This window comes from Grus americana, chromosome Z (assembly GCF_028858705.1).
Source record: "Grus americana isolate bGruAme1 chromosome Z, bGruAme1.mat, whole genome shotgun sequence".
NCBI classification, from domain to species: domain Eukaryota; kingdom Metazoa; phylum Chordata; class Aves; order Gruiformes; family Gruidae; genus Grus; species Grus americana.
The window spans coordinates 16,961,312-16,984,568 of NC_072891.1; the positions used below are offsets into that span (position 1 = coordinate 16,961,312).

The 23,257-nt window shown below is 43.3% G+C and overlaps 2 protein-coding genes across 4 annotated transcripts; one reads left to right on the forward strand and one right to left on the reverse strand.

Annotated features, from left to right (window-relative positions):
• The first annotated feature begins 302 nt into the window (after positions 1–302).
• Positions 303–8,032, forward strand: NIM1K (NIM1 serine/threonine protein kinase). The gene is made up of 3 exons (XM_054808924.1): positions 303–594; positions 4,966–5,234; positions 7,283–8,032. The coding sequence occupies exons 1-3, from the start codon at positions 303–305 to the stop codon at positions 8,030–8,032; spliced, it is 1,311 nt and encodes a 436-aa protein (XP_054664899.1).
• A 1,651-nt stretch (positions 8,033–9,683) lies between these two features.
• On the reverse strand, positions 9,684–21,713 carry HMGCS1 (3-hydroxy-3-methylglutaryl-CoA synthase 1). Of its 3 annotated transcripts, none has more exons than XM_054808917.1 (10): positions 21,558–21,713; positions 16,084–16,541; positions 15,575–15,700; positions 14,897–15,061; positions 14,000–14,168; positions 13,696–13,866; positions 12,795–12,901; positions 12,331–12,456; positions 11,897–12,060; positions 9,684–11,513 (listed from the first exon to the last, which is right to left on the reverse strand). In XM_054808917.1, exons 2-10 carry the CDS (start codon positions 16,529–16,531, stop codon positions 11,421–11,423), a joined length of 1,569 nt encoding a protein of 522 aa, XP_054664892.1. In that variant the 5' UTR covers positions 16,532–16,541; positions 21,558–21,713; the 3' UTR covers positions 9,684–11,420. The 3 variants fall into 3 exon arrangements, with proteins under 3 accessions (XP_054664892.1, XP_054664891.1, XP_054664893.1); XM_054808916.1 differs by lacking the exon at positions 21,558–21,713 and adding an exon at positions 18,169–18,210; XM_054808918.1 differs by lacking the exon at positions 21,558–21,713 and adding an exon at positions 18,141–18,200.
• Positions 21,714–23,257: the final 1,544 nt, after the last annotated feature.

The following is a 23,257-nucleotide window of genomic DNA, read 5'->3' on the forward strand; positions in this document are numbered from 1 at the left end:
GCAAAGCCTCTTTTACCTTGTAGATGAAGATCCTGACATGCTAAATCAGTTAGTGAGAGATGGATGTAAACAGCTTCCATTTTTATCTCTGATTTTGAACAAAACTGCAATATGTAGATATGCCAGATGTGTTTTTTGAAGTAATTTCCAAACTAATCCTTGGACTTTCAGTAAGCTGCTTTTTTTGCTGAGTTTATCATGGAGTGCAGTATGTGCAGGAGTATATATTCATACAGAATTCTGTCATTTGAACTCCTTACCAGGACATCTTGTTCAATGGGGAAGTGATTACCCTATAGACTATGACAACAGGATATGTGAATGGAGGAAGTCTTGGAAAACACCGCTATTCCAGGTGGCATCGTGAGGACAGTGGAGAAGATGATGGACACCCAGAGTGCTATGGAGGAGATGAAGAGGGCAGGCAGCACAGGCTGACCCCATTTGAGAAACTAATGCAGGATATGTCCCAGAATGAAAAAGTGGTGAAAGAATTAACCTTGGGAAAGAGAATTGGCTTCTATCGAGTCAGAGGAGAAATAGGAAGTGGGAATTTCTCGCAAGTGAAGCTTGGAATTCATTCCCTAACCAAAGGTAGGCACCACTGTGTGGGTTATCTGCAAGCTGAGCGCCTCAGTTCTGCACATGCACAAATGGACCTCTTTGGGAAGAAAGGTGCTGTGTGAACCTTAAATACACACATAGTTTGTATGTGTCTTTTTTTGTTGTTGAGTGAATCTATAGGCAGAGTCACAGATAAATGCTTTAAAGGAACTAGAAACATTTTCTCTAGATCGCAGCTATTACAAGAAAAAATCATCTCCGCACTTCATGGAGTTAACACATTTCGTCCCATGGCTCAAACATGCCACACTTTGAAGCATGGTGTTGTGCCTCCCCTCCTACAACTCGTCCTGTCCATCTGCCCTTTTCCCTGCCCCAGCTCATGGACTGCAGGGCTGTAGGTGGTAAACCCCTGGGGCAGCCTGGCTAGGCATGCTCCTGCCCGCAGAGTGAGCAAGGCTTCCTTTGTTTCATTGCAAGTTTTACTAGTATGGATAAGGCTTTTATCTGGTCACAGTAATTTTGGTGAGAAATTTTATGCCTGCTTTACTGATTCATTTTCAGGTGGTTCATTACTGTAAAAAGCTGGGACAGGGCTAGAGGTGTGCGCTGAGCAGGTGCAAGGAAATGAGCTCTGGTACAGCCAACCCGGGGTTTGTGTTGAGTTGTCCATTATTTTTAAGTACAGAAAAAGCACCCTATATGCTCCTTCTAGGAAGAACTAGAAAGGCTGGGTAACTGCAGCAAACACTTCAGTTATAAGTATAACTAAGAACTGTCCTGTTTCTTCTGCCTCTAAGTGACTGACAATAATAGAAACTGTTCTTGTTTTCCCTCAGGGATGACTAGTTTTCCCCACATTTTTGTACACTACTATCATCTTGTTTATTTCTCATAGTCTTTCCTTTCCAATTTGATTGACTCTCCTTCCCTCCATCATCTTACAGGGGAGAGAATGAGATACGCCCCAAAGCCTTCATGCCATATTATCTGTTATCATTTTCTCTAACCACCTCTTTTAGCCCAGACCGCAGAGGTGTGAAAGCTTGCATTTATCCCTTGTGTGCAGCAGTTGTTGCACTGGAAATCAAAGTGGGGAACTGAAGGTATTTATTTTTTTCCAAATTTAAGCCTGCCTATGCCTAATGGTTCCTTTAACTTAGTGTGGATTTTTGCTTGTTTCAGAAAAGCATCTGTTCTATTTGACCCACAGCAAGTTATTTCCTCTTCTGTTCTTTGATTTTTTTCCTTCCAGAGAAAACTGTCTTGTGCTTACTGTTGGAGGAAATGCTGTTCCTGTACTGCGAACAGGAGGAATGTTAATGAAATGAAGTTATAAATTTGATCTGGATGAACCTTTTACCTGTTGAACTTACTTAGGAGACAAGTTACTTTAGCATTTGAATAGAGGTGATTGAAAAATTTTGAACTTCAGTGAATACAGTAAACTTGGACAAACTACATACCAAAACCATAATTTTTTTTCTTGAAAAGGTTGTTTTTCACCAGAAATTTCTTAAGTTATTTTTCCTTGGTTTGTTAGTAGCTTTTTTGGTTAAAATGTTCACTGGGCAAGGAGTTCTTTTCTCAGTACTAAGTTTGCCACTGTCATAAACATCTTCTGACTCATCTCTGCCTGTGAGCTTGTCAGTCCCCATAAAATACGGTATGTGGATAGGAGAATAGGAACATGCACATGTGTGCACACACATGCGCACAGGCATGCATGCATACACACACACCACCGCCCACAAAGAGGATTCTGTTTTTTCCAGTAGATGCACATCATTGTGTTGGTATTGAAGTGATATTCCTGCACAGTACTAATGAGTACATGTCTCTTTTTTGCTGATTATATAAATACAAAGGCTTCATTATTCATGGTGTTCGGGTCCCTGTGGTAGGGGGAAGTGTATGTGTCAGGGGGCTGTTCAGCTCTTCAGTTACTGTCATAGTGTTAAGTTCTAAGTATGGTCTTCCTCCTTACATGTCACCCTATATTAAAAAAAGAAAACAATCTTGTCCTTTACTAAGATAAGCTTCTGTGACAATTACATGTGTGTGCTCTTCTGTAGCCTTTGTGATCTGTTGCAACAGGATACATGAAAAAAGTTTTCTACAGGGAGAAACAAAAACCTGCAGGATCACACTGGATGAAGAACCTTGTCTTGGTTGCTTAGAGGATGCAGGAAAATTTTTGGTGCTATGATGTGTATTTGGTTATTCAGGAGCATTACCCACTTTATTAACCTGAATTTTGGCAGAGATTTTCTCCAGAGACCTGCAGAGTTCCTTGCTAAGGACTACTAGGTTCCTAAGCTCTGTGTAACCTTTATTTTACATACCTTCCACCTGACAAATGTACTGTGAGAGCACAGAAGAATAGATGCAATTAAGAGCAGCCAAAATTTACAGCTAGTAAAAAGCCAGCCTAATGTGAAACATCAATTGCAAAGGCAGGAATATCCAGGCATCTAGTTTGCTTTTTTTAAAGCAATATTAACGTGGGTTCTGTTTGTATTTTGTTTCCTTTTGCCATCGTAGCATGCACCACTTCTTCCCGAATTTATTTCTTAACCTTTTCCTAACTTATTTAGATTTCAGCTAGCTCTTCAAACCTCAACATACACTGTGTAGAGTCAATCAAAACTTCTTGCTGCTCAGTTTTAGTATTTTGGTAAATTTTTGCCTGCTAAAATGTCCTTCTGTTCAGCACTGCTGCCAAGCAAGGATAATACAAGATTTGTAAACCAAACATTTTTCGGAAGCAGAGAGAACAAGTTCAAAAAAGACAAGGAAGGTGTAGGGTTTTTTACACTTTAGGTGTGCTGCTTTTCTTTGCATATCATGCATATGCAACTGCAATAATGTAGATTTAAAGGGGCTTGGTCCTGATTTATGGTGGTGTGTGACAAGGATCAGGCCCTTCAGTTCTAAACCTTTTTTTTTTTTTTTTTCTTTTTTCCCTTTCCTTTCAAAACTTTGCAAGGAAAACTGTCCAGGAGGAATAGTACATTCCAGCAAAAGGAAAGGGAAGGAATTTAACCTTGAAGATTTTTTTTTTTAAAGCCCAAATGCCCCCAACTTTTATAAATCAAGATGTGATGATGCAATTACATAGTTAAGATTGTAAGAATTGTTATCCCTGTAGTATCCAAGCATTTAGTTGTGCAAATGTTACCTACTGCGAGCTGATGCTCTTTTCTCTTCGTTTAGGTGATCAATGTGCTACCAATGTGACCAGGGCTTTAGTCTTTCACCCCTAGATCAGCAGTCAGAGCTCTGCCAGGATCAGTGTCGTGTGCTGTTACCATCCAATAGCCGCGTTTCCTCCCGATTCACCACGCCACCATCAACACCAGGCAGGAGTAGGTACCTGCTTTCCTAAGGGGCTCACTAGAAAGCACGGAACAGGTCAGAGAGGAGCAGCATGGGGAAGACTGCCCTATGCTCAGCATTCATAGGGCTCCTTCTGAAAATAGGCACGTCAAGGGATAATTCAGCACCTTTCAGAGGAATCGCATTTGCTGCACTTGAGTAGGGGGATCAATTTATGCATGTATGTTACTAAGACAGGTAAATATACCAAACATGGAGTTTTCTTGATCTGTACAGATATGTGCATATGTATCCTTAACACTTCCTTTAGATACGTTGAAATACTAAACTTAAGTAACTTTACAATATTAAGTAAAAACATTACTTTTCCTGTATTCTGTACAGTACCAAGAACTACTCATGCGTGAACGTGGTGGAAAAACTGACACGGCTCTCCTGAGAAAGACAAACCTCTACAACACTGATTTTGGTCACTGAGAATTTGTGGAGATATGGGAAAGAAGTTAGGGAAGAGTTCTATAAGTCGCACCCACTTTGAAACACCTGTCCATTATAAACTTGCAGGGTTATAGCCAGAGGCCCTAAATTATCCCCAAATTCGTCTGTCTGCTCCGAAACAAAACACCTAAATTTGACACCACCATTAGTCTGCAAGTACCAGGCTCAGGCCTAGCTCACCTGAAGAGCACCAGGCTAACAATGCAAGAGAAAGGGCACGCTTTACCAGCATGAGACACCGAAAGTAGATGCTGTAACTGCGGCCATCAGACACGTGCTAGCCTGACAGCAGCAGAGCACACTATAACAGCAGATGATTTGATTAGTCGTTGCAATGCTCTACCAGCCTTCAGCCACCTCAGCAGGGAGCAGGATGCTGTAAGACAGAAAGGAGCATGGGTGTGCGTGAAAGATTGCAGGGCTTAGCAGGCCTCTGCAGCTTAATTTATACTGATCAGAGGTGAAATCTTATTGCACTTCTATAACCAATCATTGTTGTAAGTAAAGAGTATTACCATTTGTACCTATTGTGTTAACAACATGGAAACCCATTTTTCTTTTCAGAGAAAGTTGCAATTAAAATTTTGGACAAGACAAAACTAGACCGGAAGACTCAACGTTTGCTATCCCGTGAGATATCTAGCATGGAAAAACTGCACCACCCAAATATCATCAGACTGTATGAAGTGGTGGAGACGCTTTCAAAACTGCACCTGGTGATGGAGTATGCAGGAGGTGGAGAGCTCTTCACTAAAATCAGTACAGAAGGGAAGCTGCTAGAAACAGAGTGTAAAATAATCTTCTCCCAGATTGTGTCTGCTGTCAAACACATGGTAAGTTCCTCTTCTTCCACAGGCACGTTGCCCCTCACTACTCTAGCAGATTTTGTGGATGTATCTTTTGGTTTTCAACTAGTAGGTTTACTGTTACTGAGATTTCAGGCCCACACTTCTGAAGAGCAAAACACCTAGGGAAGACCTGTCTTAAAGGTATCTGAGAGAGCTTTCACATCCAACTCAAGTTAGTGCCTCTCTTTTTGGCAGGAGACTGAACTGGGAACACCTGGTGGGTGGAACCATCCCTTTAGCAACAGTGTTCTCCTAATCTGCTTTAAGTTGCCACAGACACCAGCTAACAAAGCTTCATTTCTTCCCTCCAGCTATTTCAAAACATAGGATCAATCACTCTTCTGCTAGAAGAAAGTGTTTCAGAGGAGAGGCTTGTTAGTTCTTGCAAACATCCAGCTTGCTTAATAATGAATGTGGGAGACTGGCACTTATGACAGTTAATTCCTGGTCCTTGCTTTGGCACAAATCTGTGAAGTTAACACCCAGCAAGTCCCTTCCCCTTGCTGGTCTTCAGTATTGCAACTGGATTTAGGATGATGCTATTTGTGTAGAGCCCAAAGCATCTTCTAAAGGCAGAAAAGGAGCAATTACCTACTTCAGTACCATCTCCTCTGAACTTTGCATAGTAACTATAGCTACTTCAAACAACAGCATAAAATCATGGAAAGACTGTTCTGCAAGTTTGAGAAGCAATATTTTTTGTTAAACTTGGTTCAGGGTGCCCTCCGGTGGCTCATAGTCTCCTGCCTCAGGCAGTCAAAAGCAAGGATGTTCCCAAGTCAGACATCTAGGAACTGCATTGCAAACTGCTCGTGGCACATATAAAGAATATGCATTTTTCATGTATTTTGACAAAATGATCCTATGTCCTGTAAGTGGTGGATTAGCTTCAATGCCTTTTCCACAGGACAGGTACTCAGCAGCTACTGGAACTTACTTGACATTTCAAGATCGCATCTATTTATTAGCATTAAACTCAGACTACCAAGCTGGCCAACCTCTTCACTTGTACGCACAGACTTCTGCAAAACATTTCACTTTTGCTAAGCCATCAAATCCAGGCTACTTAAATCCCATCTCACTGCTGCCTGTCCACATGAGGACATAAGGTCCCTGCTTGTTATCAATGACAGTTTAAAAGTCTTACAGTGCTGAAGTCCTTATCACCTCCAGACACATACACCTTGTTTTGTCAAACGGTAGGGCAGAGAGTGCTCAAACACACCCATTCCTCCTAGTTACTTCAAAGATGACTCTAAATCCTTACCTAATCAAGACAGGTATATTGCCACTAAGCAGAGCAAACTCAGTTTGAGTCCTTGGCTACTACTGCCATTTCCGAGGGAAAAAGTACAAGTGACTATGTATTTATTTTAGATTTCTAAAACTAGAGGACACCACTGAACTTGCTGTCCTGCAACAACATGAAATATCAGTCACAAGGCTGTGATCTTTTTTTCCTGCCACCACCAGTTCCTCGTAGGACATTAGGTCACACAACAGAATTGTTGCAACTTACTTTATCTATGATTACATTCACTTGGTGAACTAAATGCTTTCATGTCGTAAGTCCACAAGCTTACAATATAAACTAAAATAGAATTAGTTAAAAAGAAATTATTTTGTGTTACTTACATCACTACAGAAACTGCAAAAGCAAGCATTCTGACAAAAATGCAGATTTTGCACGTGCAGATACCAAGTCTTGTAGGATTAGCTGTAATGCCAAATCTGCATTCATGTAAAAATCTGCTTTAGTAAATAGTTGATATTAGTTAGCAAGACACTGCTATTCTTAAAAAAACCTGGCATCCTTCTTCCCAGCTTCTCCACCTATTGTTTTTGTATCAGTAGAGAATTAAGTTAAATTTGTTTAAATACTTTAACTTTTCAATTCCATTGCAATGCTTTTTTTTTTTTCTACTTTGTCCAAGATACTCCCTTTCTCTTGTGTGTTAATTGATGACAACAGCTAGACACTTGAGAACTTTCCTGTGAACAAGCTAATACCAAATTTTCCTCTTATTCTACAGCATGAGAATAATATCATTCATCGGGACTTGAAAGCGGAAAACGTGTTCTACACCAGTAACACCTGTGTTAAGGTGGGAGACTTTGGATTCAGCACAATAAGTAAACGAGATGAAACTTTAAATACTTTCTGTGGCTCTCCTCCTTATGCTGCCCCTGAACTCTTCCGAGATGAAAACTATGTTGGCATTTACGTGGACATCTGGGCGCTGGGAATCCTGTTATACTTTATGACGACAGGTATCATGCCATTTCGGGCAGATACAGTGGCCAAACTGAAAAAGTGCATTCTTGAAGGGACATACAGTTTGCCTCCCTGCCTCTCAGAAACTTGCCAGAAACTGATAAAAGGAGTCCTTCAGCCAGTACCCACCGAACGATATTCTGTCAAACTTATTATGAACAGTGAATGGATGCAAGGAATACAGTACCCCAAACCTCTACATCCGTTTAAACTGGATCCAAAGTATTTATCAGAGATCAGTACACTGAAAGAGGAAGAAATTGAGGTGAAAAATATTCTGGAAGATCTGGGAATCACAGAAGAGCACATTCAAAATAACCGAGGAAGAGACGCACGCAGTTCAATAACAGGGGTCTACAGAATTGTTTTGCACAAAGTACAGAAGAAAAGGGCAGTTGAATGTGTTCCTATCATGTCCCATCCAGACCCCAAAGAGCAAGACTTGAGGAGAGGAATCAGTTCTTACAGTGGGATGAAGCATACATCCAAGCTGTGTTCTATTTTATAAATTGCACTGCAGGATTTATACTCAGCACACTTAGAGTTTTATTAACTTTTCACAAGTTCTGGTGTGACAATTTTTGTAATTTTTGAATAAACCAAAAATGCCTCATCTCCTTTGTATTTCTCAAGTTGCAATGAAGCGCTCAAATACGGAGTTTGCATGCACTTGTTTGTCCCTCGCTCCAGAGACATGGCATGGCCAGTGCAAGAGCCCCAGTAATTGAAACAAGTAAGGTGACCTTTAAAGATCAAATAGTATTGCATTTAACACGCTTAGGATATTCTCAGTACAGGTATATAACAGCTAACTGCTTGAAAAGTTTTACCTTAGCTTGACAGAACTTTATCACTGCAAACCAGGACTAAGTTTAAGCAGAAACCAGACCATAATCTAAACAACTGCAAATTCTTCTTTAAAACTTCTTCAGCAAATTAAATATGATAAAATGTACATCAGAGCTTTTTTTAATTATTATTTTTATTTAAAGAACCAGCAATGCTGTTGTCGACCAACATTCCTGATTTGTCACAATTCAGAAAGGCAAGTTAGGATATGATGCTTTAACCCTGCAGGTGTGGTTGCAATTCCCAGTGCGTAGCTGGTTGGGCTACCATCTCCTAACCTCCCGACACCTTCCACTACTTGTACAATTCTGACAGTCTAGAACTGCTTGGATTTCAGTTGCACTCCAATAAAGAAAGATTTAAATGTACTCCAAAACTCATGTAGTTTCAAATTGCTTTAGCACTAGGTATCAGTAAGCTGAATGCAACCAATAATAAAAATCCGATTATATATTGAGCATTACAGGCTTGTAGTAACTCCTGCCACGCTACTTTGGCAACAAAGGCTGGTAAAAAGGTGATTTTGATACTCTTGACCACTGCAAGTTAAAAGTTGGATAGCCTGACAACTCCAATTGTTCTGAGCATCACCAAGATGTGGATACTCCTACCTTCAGCTTTAACTGCTTATTTTGTACTTTAATCTTCAACACCATCACGTCCAATGCAAATGGTAGAAAAGTACAGTAGCTGTCCTTCTCTGAGCAGACACAGTGGACATGCCTAAGCTGACAGGTAGAGCCTATATGATTTAGATAAGGCAAGTAAACTAATATAGGGTTTAGAGAGGTACACCTGGTACTTTCAAATTTAAGGGCAGGATGCCTTATCTATTACAGGGACTGATGAGATGATCAGTTGACTTTAAAAGGACTAATATAAATGAGCAACAAGAATGACTCTGAAAAGCCACCCATGGTAAACTGGACTCAGTGAGGCTCAGGTAAGTCCAAAGCAAGAAACAATCCCCCTTCAGTTTTTCTGAGGGGGATAAAACAATGCCATCTTTCCTAAGACAGTAATAAAGATTAATTGTATTTCATAAGCTGGGAATGAATTCCTCCACTATAAACAGTTTCCATATGAACAGATTTAAGTTATCTTGAAACACAGCCCTGAAATAATTGTTTTGCACCAGCCTAAGCTACCCTTTCTTTCCACTCTTGGAATAGAATTAAAGATTCAGAAGGTCCACACAGCTTGTGAACCCACAACTTCGGGTTTTCACAGGGCTACTTTCCTCTTTCTTTCCTGTTAAAGAAAAAAAAATGCACCCTGAAAACCCAACAAGTCAGCACTACTCCAACAAGTTTCAAATATCTCAAACTTTATTTTAATAAAGGATCAGCCTCACAGACCGTGAGTTCCCTGTGGTTAACTTTGTGCCAGTAGCTCACTTCTTGGCTTGTCCACTGCCAGCAGTGGACTTTGTTCCATGGCAATTTGTTTTTCTGGTGCCAAGATAAGTTTCCCAAGGGCAACCTAAACCAAAATACTTGCAAACACTATCATCATGCATCATTGCTCCATCATTTTCAGCAGAACAAAGAGATTAGTATGCATCAATTTATAATAAACAACTGTTTTACCAAGGCTTGACTGTACAAATACAGCAAGTTATCAAATCCTAGAGAGTGACAGATAATACAAACACTTCATTACACACAAAAAAGTTGTAATTTAACAGACAAATCAGGTTTTGCTACTTTATATTAAATAATGTAGCTTTGTAGAATTAGCAAAGGAACAAAATTCAACAAAACTTCATTCTGTACATTAGCTCAATTTAAATATATATTACAAGCTTACAAGGCTCATGTCATAGTTCATTTCCAATCTGGGCTTTAAAAATTCACCAGAATGGACTCCCCATTAGCATTGTATATCTACCACCTGCAAAATGGATAGCTTTCAGCTTGCATACTGGGGGGGGTGGGGGGGTGGAAACAACACGGGGGGGGGGGGTGGCAGGGGAGGGGAGAGGCAGGAAAGAAATAAAAGACCCCATGCCTACAGTATTACGAACAGTGGAAAGGACTTCAAAGTACAAAGCCAAATTCAAAGTTAGAAATAGTCTTTTAGAAATGTATTATATAAAGAATAGAGGCCAGAGCTCCAGACAAAGTAAGCTTCCTCCCTTCGTTTGCCAATTAAAACAGCTCCATAATAGCTAGAAGTTTAATTTGAAAATTCTACTGCCTTAAATACTTCTACTAAACAATCCTAAAAAGGTGCCAAATCAACAAACCCAAGAATTATACCCTTTATGGTCTTTAGAAGAAAAAAAAATTACTACCTCCCTTCTTTTTCCTCTTTCCTCCCAGGCTGCTGTGACTTATAATGCATGTATAAAACACATAATATAATGTTAGGAGGAACTACATAGTAACTAACACAGTAGGTCAGAGTTTCTTAGAAGAAAACCAAAACCTGTCAGTCTAGCTGTTCTTGATCCAGTCATTTTAACAGGAGAGAGATATTCTATTCCAGCAATGAGTGTTCCTTGATTCTATACCCTTCACAAAGCAATGGGGTGATGGGAGGTAGACTGGGAGAAGAAAGGGAAGGCAATAAAGGGAAAGAGAAGTGCAGTATTCAGAAGATTGACTGGTTACTGTCAAGGCACTGAGAACCCTAACATTAAAAGCGTGGAGTATTCTACCACACACTTGAGTATAAGAAGAACTTAACAGTTTAGCTTTCAAGTCATTTTACATGGGAAGAGCAAGCAGAAGATTCTGCATACAAAACCCTTGTAATAAGACTACAGCTACTACTCAGCAATTAAAAAAATTCAGACATGTTAAGGAATCCACGCAGCCCCTGGCAAGTCCCTCCATCTCCAGTATATTCATGATTTTAGTGTTCTGAAAATACTATAAATATCAGCACGCCACATTATGACAAATCTTTTCAAGAAGCTTAAACAGTTTTTCCATGCTCCAATGAAGTACTACTGTACACTGAAACTTCTGCACTACTGCAATCCTTTTTCTCTCTCACCCTACCCTCACACCTTGTTTCATTCCCCACCTCACAGAGGTATCTTAATGCTCCCCATTGGAAATGGCAACAGTAACGCCTTCAGGTTCTGTTGTTGCAGGGATTCTTGGCACTTTCTTAGCAGGGCTTGGGATGTGCTAAGAAGAAGGGAAAAAAACCATTAAATACAATTTTCTAGTTCACAGACATTCATACTTTATGGCTAGTCCAACTCTCAAACAACACTCATGCCATGCTGGACAGCTTGGTCTGAAGTCAATCAAATCGGTCATGCTTCATGCAAACTGATTATGTGAAAAGTGCCGGTTTGTTCTTGTTTCATTCTTGTTATGATGAAATGTACTTTTTAAAATCCCATGTTCAGTTTTTTACTTTTGGCTTGTATGTTACACATGTTAACAAAGTATTTAATATAACTTGTTAAACCACTTCCTCTTTTAACATACATGCACATGCTAAGACAAACACATAAACTGTTCCACCATTTGTATCAAACTTTAAAAGAGTGCTGAGTGTTCACCTCATGAACAGCGCCTGGGTGGACAACTTCAACTCCTGCCTCCAGAGGCCCATCACCCACGAGTGGGCGCCGCGCATAAGTTCTCCTGTGTTTTTCATCCACACGCACAAGGTACCATGTTCCCTCGAAGAGATCTTCTACTGAACACTGTGGAATATAGTTGGCTGTAAAAAAGCCAGTAACACGCTATTAGTCGGTTTCTGGTGAGAGCGTTACACAATGCAGACCTTTGCAGTTTGGATGTAGAAAAACATTAAAAAAGCAGCCTACATTTTCATTTCGGCTACACTGGGCCAATGTACACTGGTTACGCAGAAGTTGAAAGGGTTGGACATTTCCTTCATTATACACCCTAATCATTAAAAGTCACATGAATTAAGTGATAAGCATTTTGCTGTAAGACTAGAAATTATTTATATTCATGAATTTCTTACCCAAATGATGCGTTTCCTGCCTAATCTTCATGTTTTCAGCAAAGATGTCAGGTGCAACACATTTTCTTGAGTCAAGTCTTGTTCTGAGATCAGAGAGGCTGGCAGTTATTTTGTCCAGTGCAGAACCTACAATATAAAACCATCATGTAAGGTAGCACCAGTGCTGAGAACTGCACACTAGCATGTTAGCATTTCAAGCCCATTCAAAATATTTTGCATTACAGAGGCTGAACTTTTAGTAATTTAAAAAAATTCCCAACTACTCAATCAAAACATTAGCAGAGTTTGAAGAATATTATTTATTTGCATAAGGAAAGACTTGAAACTTTCCCTGGAGCTGGAACATCTTCGGTTTAACATTACTGTTATTATGCATTACTCTGGTTTACTTATGCTGGTCAGTAGTGTAACAAACCATTTAGAGGCAAGCTGTGCAAGAGAGTTAGTGATCATCTCTAACTCACCAGGAGTGGCATCCTGTGTAACTCTGATGGAATATAGTGTAGCAGCAAAACCAGAGCCATACGAGAACACACTGATTCTCTGTCCTGCGAGCTGCTCTGGGGAGTACCTGCGAATAAAGCAACAGTTCTTTAAAGTGAGAATTAAGCCAAAGTGCCAATTTTAAATAACTAGAAACTGCAGCTGGCTTAGAAAAAGCAGCCAGCAAATACATATTGACTACAATACACATTTAGCATGCTATGTGCTTAAATAATGACTTTTAAAAACAAAACTTCAAACACTGCTGTTATGTGATGAGTTGCAAAGCTGCCTAAGCAAAATAAAGCAAAGAAATGCCCAGAATAAGATTATCTAGAAGGCAGCCAATTTTCATTCTTAAGTGACCTAAAGCCTAAAATTAATACCACATCTTGGAAGGCGAAGTCAGAATAAAGGATCTAAGGCGAATGGCTTTTAAGTTTGAACTTAACACAATTTTGCAAAATCCTATCACTGCAAAAAAATATTGTTAAGTAAACACTAATTTAATTTGGCTTTCTTTATTATAGTGAAACAGAGAAGGCATTCTGATTCTCTTTACCACTACAGTGGAGTGGTTTTGGTTGGGGTTTTTTTGTTTGGGAGAGGAGGGGAGAAGACTGAGTCTGGGAAAAGACACCACTTTACAAATAAGATCCTACTTTGGAAGGCAGTAAGGAGCTGTTTCAGATCAGCTTCTGACACAGAAATTTTGAATCTGCTATCTGCACAGAGTAATTTTTTAACTTTTGTCTTTCTGCTTAGGGCAATCTAGTAGGTAAAGGTTTGCTAGACGCTGCTTTTACAAAAGGTTTCCTGAAACAAAAACCTTTTATGTGCTTATATATAAAAAGCTATGACTTTTTCCAATTTTATACTTACTGGGCCAGAAGAGAAGCAAGGCAACCATAGACTGATGGGGTATACATATTTCCATTCTGATTGGATACAAGTAATGAAGCTTTGGTTTTCTGATTGAAGAGCTCTACACTGGCTTTCATAAAAGCTTTTTCCACATCTCTGTCAAAGTATGTATCTTCAAGTTTTACATCCCTATTAAAAAAAAAAAGAAAATTCAGAAACAGTTACTAAAATAACAGAAAGTAAAACCACACCTTGGATGCGTAACAAGTTAAGATTATGTGAATAAGATTATGTGAATAAGTAAAACAGCAGCCATTCTCACCTGAAAGCTTCCAGACCACTGAATACACCGTTTGCTGTTTCTGGGTTCTGGTCACTGAGAAAGTCATTCAGCAAGAGTCTGGCCACAGATTTCTGTACCAGTTTACAGTAGGGAGAATGAAAGATCATGAATCCAAAGTCATTCAAGGTGAAACGTCTGTCTGTTCCCTCTGGAAGTGACAGAAATGTTGTGTTACAACTTATGTTTGGTACTCACCTCAGCTACAAAAATAAAATAGGGGGTGGCAGGATACCAGTCATCATAACACATTAGCATGCAAGAGACAACCATAAGACTAACTACTGCTGGCAAGTTCACTTAAGATACGGCTGCTACTTCTATCTAAAAATTAGTTTCTCGCTGATTTTTTGCGCCAACTAACGACGTTTGCCCTTCTTCTAGAAGAAAAAGCTATAAGCTTAACAGAATCTCCATATTTAAACCCAGCATTTTGACATAATAAATAATCTACTTAATTTAACTATGTAATCTTCACACCTATGCTTCTTAATATGAGTGAAGCAGTTACTAAACATATGGGGTAAAAAAAATAAATCAGTATCGTTACATAACATTTAAATATTAACCTCAACATCTTAAGAGCCTGGGTAGAGGGGGGAAATAACATGTGTTTAAGCAAGGTATTATATGTAATACCAGCAAAAGCCTGTAGAGACTACTGCTTCCTGACTATCAGGTACTTAGTCATACCAGAAGAGAAATAAGACATTTCTTATGGGAGAGAGCAAACACTTCAATCGCCTCAGAACACACAAAGAAAGGGACCCATATACCAATCTTTGGATTGGATGCTAAAAGTTGAAAATACATTGTCTGTGTAGTTACACATTCCAGCATTTGCCAGATCTTGCAATATCATCAGGTGAGGCTACATACCCTTTTGCCACTGGGCGTGGATTTTGTTGCGATAGACAGTATAGCAGCGATCTAATGCACTGAGGTAGCACTGTATAGATAGCTTGCCATCAACTACCGGATATTCAGAAACCATATCTGGTTTATAGAAGTCATACGCATGCTGCATGTGAGTTCCACGCAACCCTGATGGACAGAAGTTGACAGAAGTTGAAAATTACTTTATTCAGCTGCTTTGAGTTAATTTGAATCCATCACTTAACATGTGGGGAAACAAGCAATATTTGGCCCCAGTCAAGTATGTTTTCATAGCACTTCAGGCCCTTTAGGGTAAGGTTTCACACAGTTCTCAATTGCTTAAGTATGATAGGACTGAGCATGACAAACACAAGTAACAAATGATTTTCATCGTTTTGCCTTGAAAGTAGAGCGCTGTGTTATTCAGCTCTAGTCCGCTCTTTGTCAATTTTATTGGAGAATTCCTCAAGGAAATAGATAGGAACATCTCAAGTTGTTCCTTGCTGCCTCCTATAACGGGACTTGGCCAAGTCAGCCCAGAGCAAGAGGAGACAAAGTACAATTTTTGACATTAGTGGGAGTTAATCCAACCCTCCAGCAACCCACAAAAAAACAGGGGACAGGCTTCAGAACGGATCCAGTCATCTGGCTGAATGGTATTTGTTTTCTCACAGGACTAACCTCTCTCAAAAATTAAAGGAGCATTTGGACCGACTAGCATAGCAACAGCACCAGCTCCACCTGTTGGCCTCGCATTTCCAGTGGCATACACAGCTATGTCTCCAGCAACGACAAGTGCATAACGTCCTGTGAAAAATACACAGAAATATCCATAACAAATAGCCAAAAATCTAGCACATTTTAATAACCAGCAGCAATTTTTAGACCTTGGTTAAAGAGTACATGACCTCAAGATTAAGGGGCTCTTCAATCCTGACTTTCCCCTCCATGTTTCAATTTCCTGTCAGCCACCGAAATTTACAGGAAAAGACCAGTGATTATTAGCCACATAGTTATTTTTTGCACTGTAATTGAACTAATGGCAAATTAGTTCAGAGCATTTAAGAAAAAAACTTCGGAAGAGTAAAATAGCTTAGCCTCTGGGTTTTATATGGTTAACCATGAACACTGTCATTATAAGGCAGAATCAGAGATTGATGTAACTTTTCAAAAAAATACCCTGAACTTACCATCCCAAGAACTGGACTCAATCCAGTTAATGGCATTAAAAAGAGCAGCGGTGCCTCCATAGCATGCATTGGTGGTGTCGATTCCTTCTACATCCGTATTACCAGATTCTTCAAAAAGCTGCATGAGGACAGTCTTTACAGATTTTGATTTATCAATTATCGTCTCCGTTCCAACTTCTAATCTCCCAATACAATCATAGGAAAGGCTGTTCCTCTCCATGAGCTTCTGAACTACCGTCAAGCAGAGAGAATTGATATCCTCCCGGTCAGAGCAGAACCCCATCTTTGACTGGCCCAGCCCAATGGTGTATTTCCCAGCATCCACACCATCATACTTCTCCAGCTCTGTCTGGTCAACGTACTGAGAGGGAAAATATATTTCCAGTGCAACAATTCCCACATCTTTGGGCCAACAGGATTCAGCATTCACTGGAAGAGACCCAGGCATGGTGGTAGATCTTTAAGAAGAAAAAAAGAAAAACCACAAAAACAGTTGATTTATTCACATCCATTTTGGAAGACCTACTTCCATTTTCTGTAGTTTATACAAAAAGTTAAATTTCAGGTATTCTACGAAGCAAGTTGAAAAGGCAAGCCTTTGTGTCCAGGGAGACTTTGGTCCAAGCATGCTGTCAACATCATTAGAAATTTTGTAACATTCTATATTAAGAAGTACTTTTAAGTGAAAATACAAATTTCAGTCCTGGACATGAAAGCCTAAGTTATTTCACTGAAGCAAAATACACACTTAACAATTGTTAAGTGTTTGATAAATTAATGTTTGTTATTCTACTTTTGTTTATACATAAAGTCTCAATTTTACAGAACCAAGCTAGAAACACAGGATTTTTTTTTTAAATGTTGCTAGTTGAGAACTTCAGTTTAAAGTTTTCCTTAGCAGGAAATCTCTGCCTTAAAACAGGCCAGTACTCTTCAAAATTGTTTTTATTTCTAAACTAAGTGACCTAAGTCACTTCAGTTTGTTTATAGTTGCAACAAACATAGCAGAAATTTTTGGGGCTTTTTTTTTTATTTTTGGTTGGAGTTTTTTGTTTGTTTTAAGCATACTCTGTTATGGCATTGTAGAACACTGGAACTCCTAACAGCAGGCCTGGAGGAATATTTCACAGGCTGAAATGAACACACAGGGATTCTCTCTGATAGATCAAGTGTTCTTATTTTAACCCCTTAACTTTACTGTCACTACACTTGAGGATATACTACACTCTAGGACGTACTACGTCCCATTACTTTAACCCTCTCCCTATCACCCAGACAGGCACCATTTTCCTGCACTTTTGCTTACATCCCTACAGAGGATGGAACTTGTCCCTTCTGTGCTCAGCTGCAAGTCCTGTCACACTGACCTTACCCCACTTCATCCATAAAACCACGACGGGCTGCATAAAGGAATAAAGCAGGAATAACAACTTTACAGGACACATATAAAACAAGTGTTAGGAAAACATTAGAACTGTTTTCAGCCTGTAAGACAAAGTAAGAGCGCGTGGCTCGCCATTCACTTTGATTGCCTCTGACAGAGTTTCAACCATACCTATGCTATACCTAAAATAACCTGTTTAATTTTTAAGTATTTCTCTTGTAGCCTTTATTCACATTAAAACGTGTCAACGAGAGAAGCAGGCTATTTAGAACTGCTTACTGAAGCTCTGCAGAAGAGCTGCAGAGCGCACTGCCACGATTTTAAGGAGAACAACGCATTTCGCGTTGTGTATCCTGCTGGCACCTCAGCTCACGCTCTCGTGTCCACTCGCCCACGCCCGTGGACGCGACCGGGACCTCTTCTCCCTTAACCCAGCCCGTCACGAAGCCCTTTACCTCAGGCCGCCGCCACCCCGCTACACCCCCACCCCCGCCGAGCCGGCCGCTCTGAGGGCACTGAGGGCGCCGGGCGCCCCACCCGCCAACGCCTCAAGGTTACCCGTGACCCAGCCGAGGAGACGGCGAAGATCCACTGCAGTAACGTGGAAGCGTTACACCGCGTCTCACCCGCAACGTGGGCGCACCACAGCGCGGAACCCGGCCCCCCCACCTACCTCCCACGACCGCGGACCCGTCCCTTACACGTTGCGGAATCCCATGGCCGGGTCCCGGCGCGGAGGGCCGCGCATGCGCATTGCGGTGCCCGGCCCGGGCAAGAGGGTAGTGCGCAGGCGCAGGGAGCTCGCCCCGCCCCTCCCTCGGAAGTGCGGGCAGGGACGGGCAGCGCCCGTGTACATATATATATATATATATACACACACGTATGACAGCGTCTGCCTCCTCCTAGAGGGCAGCTGCACCTTAAAAAGGCTGACGTCGAGGGAGATACTAGAGCACTGCTAGGCTTCCTGGCACGCAGCCCTCTGCCTAAGGCTCAGCATCCCGCCGCGCCGGCGCTGCCTGCATCCCCGGGACATCACCCCGAGGCAGTGACAACGTTGTTGCCTTTACCACCTTGCAGGATACAACCCAGGAGCACCATGGCGGCAAAACCCCCCCACAAATAAACTAAAATAAAACCCACCAGTACGCAAAATTCCCTTTTTTTTTAACTGGTTTTTTAACCCCATGCCACAGCCTACTCCATCCTGGCGGTACCTCACTTCTATTTGCATTTTGTTTCGTAAGTTGCATTTGGTTTTTGCATGACTATGCCACAGCAAGCAGAGCCATCTCTTGTTTTAAACTAGCTGGATTGCAAAATAAAAAAAAAAAAAAGTACTGCAAAAAAAAGTAAGGAAAACAGTGATTTCTGCCTCCAGGAAGCTGGTGGGCAGGATTAAGGATTTGCCATGACACAGCAGCAGGTTTACGCTGTTAGAAATAGGGTGGCCATCGCTGCTTTCCTAAAGCCATGGCCGGGGAAGAGAGGGTGGTGGTCCGGAGACTCCCCAGGAGCTGTGGAGGAATGCTCATATCCCCTCTCAGCAGCATAACGATGATGTCACATGCATCTCCTGGGGACAGAGAGCAGCGCTGAGGTCCAAAACTTGCTCCAAGTGCTGTGTTTTACTCAAAGTCCGCATAGGCACTGCAGAGGAGAAGGAGAATGCTTTCCAGCTCCCATATGAATGCAGACACACCACAGACAGCAAGATCCCAAGGTACCAGCAGGGAAAAGGACTTTGGGGTCCATCTTTTTCTGGCACAAAACACCTCACTTGCTTCTAAAGGGGACAAAAAGGAAATACAGACTGCTGCTGGCTCAACACAGTGTCTGGTAGCCTCCCTAAGGGCAAGCCTTGTACCCAGAGCAGAGCTCATTTCTGTTCCAAAGGCCAGAAAGATGAAAGTTAGAGGCTGCAGAGGCTTAATATTATTTAAGTTGTACACTAAAAGGCAATGCATGCAGCACATAATGGACTTGACCTGTTACAGCCATAAAAGAGTGGCTTTTAACAGAGCAGTGAGTTGTTCAGAAACTCAGTATGCCAAAGAGATTTGCATTGTTGGTGAGGGCTGAGGAAAACACTCTGCTCTGTGCTTGCTCCTTACAGAAGTTTGATATCAAAACTGGCATTTAATTCATATTAGTCACTAGAGTTCTCTTATCAGAAAACTTTCTGCAGAAGACAACTAAAAGGAGGCTCTTTCTATTGTATTCTCCTGGCTCACCAAATACCAGGCTCACAAATACGCCTAACATAGCAGCAGACAGGGCTATCTGTACTGCAATGAGAAACATTGCTTTATAAGCTTGCTCTCATCAGTGAGGAGAATGAGACATATGACATCTTAAGTCAGTCATTACAGGAAAAAAAAATTGTTTACTTGATGTAAAACAAACAGCGTTTTGTTCTCCTGGTCAAACGGCCAACAACGTCCCATCATTGATTTTTTTACTGAAAATGAAAGTGTGCTTAGACGTGCTACTTCTTTTACAAGATTGAGAACCCAAATGCTTTAGAATAAAAAAAATGAGAAACCTGCTTTTTGCATCCCCTTAAGATTGTCTACGGAATGAATAAACAGCATAAAACACCCACTACTTTCTGCTAGTGTTGCCAGAAATACGTTCTCCCACAACAACTGGTGGCTTCCATTCTTTTTGTTAAGAATTTGAGAATATTCTGCCAATAATTTGACTTTGTTATTTCCTGCTTTAGTTTTTAATTCAAAAGCACCCAGCCTGTTTATTTACTGCAAGCAAAGCAATTGGTAACTCCCTTTGGCGTTTTGCCTCTGGGTGACTTGGAGAAGAGACTTTGCTTGTGAAAGCAGAGCCACTTCAGGCTGTTTTTCAGAAGTTGAACAGTGGTGATCTGGCAGCTTCAGCTATGACATCATCTAGTTATCCTCCCCGCAAAGCCGAAAGATTTACAGGTAACCCAGTGCATGCAAGACACCCTTCACGCCACGAGAGGTCACTGCCTCTACCCAGACCGCTGCGACTCGCCACGGCACGGACCGTGCGTGAACGTGGCATCCCCGCGTCCCGCTCACCTCTGAACCCATGGGATGGGACTACGTGGGAGACTGGCAAAATGCGTAAGAACACCAAACCGCAGAGACGGTACCTTGAATTCATTCATAAGAACCCACCCGCAGCGCCTCCCCCGCGGGGATGCCAGGCACCCTCCCTCCGGGTGCACCCCCGGGCACATCCGAGACCGCGACTCCGTTAGCAACACGGGGGGGATGGGAGGGGTAGCGGGGGTGCCGGGATGCCCACACCCGTGCAACAAACGCCACCACGAAAGAAGGCGGCGGCATCCCCGGGGGCAGCACCGCCTGCCTTTGCCCTGCGCGATGGGGTGGGAGGGGTGGTGTGGCGCGAACAGGGGTGCACACCCGCCCCGCCCTCCCCGGCTTGGGCGAACGCCTCTGTCGCGACACAGAGGCGATTAAGGGACACGCCGAGGGCGCCGCCGCTTTCAGGCTTCTTTGTGGCCCCCGAGGCGGGGGCAGAGCCCGGCGGAGCCCCGCAGCAGCCGCCCACCACCGCTCACCCAGCCGGGGGGCTCCCCCCGGACGGGAGGCGGGGCCCAGAGCCCCCGGCACCGGGGATGCCGGCTCTTTCACAGAGCGTTTTGCCTCGCCGGCTGTCCCGGGCAGGGAGCGCCGCACGCCACGCCACGAGTGATGCTCCATGATGCTAGGAGCAGCGCCCGGCGCGGCGTGCGGACTAACACCTATGTTAAGAGACATCCAGACACACCTCTTTGGTTTTTTGTTTCTTCCTTCCTTTTCCCCCTCTTTTCTTCTCTTTTTTTTTTCTTTCTTCCTCTTGCCGCACTGCAGGCACTACTTCAAACGTGCTTGCATCCACTGAAAACACCGCTGCCGGCTATGCCGACCCATCTCCAACCCCGCGGGCGGCTCCGCAGCCCCGCCGCCCCACGCGTGCTTCCCCCACTCGGCTCCGCGCCCCCCGCCGCGGCTGAGGGGAGAGGCAGAGGCCGGCGCCCGGTGCTAAGACGGCGGCGCACGCCGTCCAGCCCAAGGGCCTCCGGGTGCCGAGCCGCCCTCACCTGTCAGAGGCGATGGCTCCCGGTGTCGCTCGCCGCTCCGCACTCTCACCCGTTCGCACGCACGGGGGAAAACACGGGGCGCCGGCGTGCGGCGCCTTTAAGCAGCCCCGCTGTCCGGCCACCGGTCCACGCCCTGAGCGGCAGCTCCCCCCGCCAATCACAGCTGCCACCGTCCAGGTCCCGCCTCCTGGCCGGTCCGCAGCTGACGGAGAAGGCGGGGGAAATGGTGTGAGAAAGTGACGCGGCGTGGCCAGAGGGCAGCGCGCCAATGAGGACGCGGCAGAGGCGACGGGCGCTCAATGGGAGCCGAGCGGAGCACAGGGACAGCCAATGGGAGCGCGCAGCCGACCGCGGGTGAGAGTAAGACGGCTGCCGGTCCCCGGCGAGGCGAGGAGGCGGTTGCGCGGCAACGGGAGGCCCGCCCTCCAGCGAGAGCCCGCCGTCGCGTTGCCTGAGTCCCGGCCCTGGCCCCGGCCCGGGGGTCCCAGCGGCGTCCAGAGCTGAGACCGGGCGAGGGGCCGGGAGGCAGCGGCGGCGGGCTGAGAGGAGCCGCGGGGCTCTTGGGGGCGGCAAGGCCGTGAGGCGCAGGCCGCGGCGGGCAGCGGTCTGCGCGGCAGCAGGAGGCCGTGGTGCAGGTAACTCGCCTCAGGCAGCGCGGCCCCACGCCCTAGGCCTGTGAGATGTCCTTTGCCTGTGAAACCTATCCGCAGTCCTTCTCCTTGGCAGGCCAGGACGAGGCGCTCGGGACGTGCATGGGGGTTCTGCCAGCGAAATTGCTTCACGGAGGATGTGATGTCCTGCCCTACCTGCCCCCTATCCTCCCGTAACAGCCTCTTCCCAGATTAAGTCCACAGTGTGCTAAGCCATATCTCATGGCGTTATTGTTCTTTGCAAATTGACAGTTAGCTAATGTGTGGGTTTCACATGCCAACCTTTGTAGCCTTCAGGCCCTGTGATAATTTATATCCAGCTAATCCATTGCTGCACAGGTTGCTGAACGTCCCCAGAAGAGTCCTCCCTGCCAGTACTGGGAGAACAAACTTTTGTTGCAGATGGGAAACTGCTCGATAATCACACACAGATTTTAAAGCCTGGATAGTTTGGTTGTAAAACAGTGCTCAAGTCAAAGAAATATACTTCCTTAGCATCTGCTGTCAGGTTCTGTGAGATCTGATTGCTACAGCTAACAGAAAACACCACCTTGCTCACCTCACACAGTATCAGGGTGTGAAAACTGTGTTATTTCCACTGTCTTAGAGGCAGGCAGAAATAATGCAAAAGAAAGAGGAAAACTGACATTGAAAGTGTTAACTCCTATCATGTTTGTTCAATGTGTTTTGAACTTATTCTGCTATCGTCATGAAAATCACAGATTGGTCGTATAACTCTTTGTAGTGCAAGGATTGAGATATGCTACTGAGAAATTGAGAGGAGTTTTGTTTGCACGTGCTACCCTGCAGTCTTCTGATAAGCTTATGCCAGTCAGTGTACAAGCCAGTTCCATGTGTAATTCTCAAAGAACACATTGACAAAATGCAAACTCAATAGGCCATGGCATAGTTACATCATGTAGACACACTGCTATCTTCTGTGCCTACGGACCAAGCAGACTTCTTGTTAGAAAAGTTGAACTTTGCTCTGGAAACCTAAAACTTCAATTCCTCCTTCTTTTCCCTTCCTACCAAAAAAAACCCCCCAAA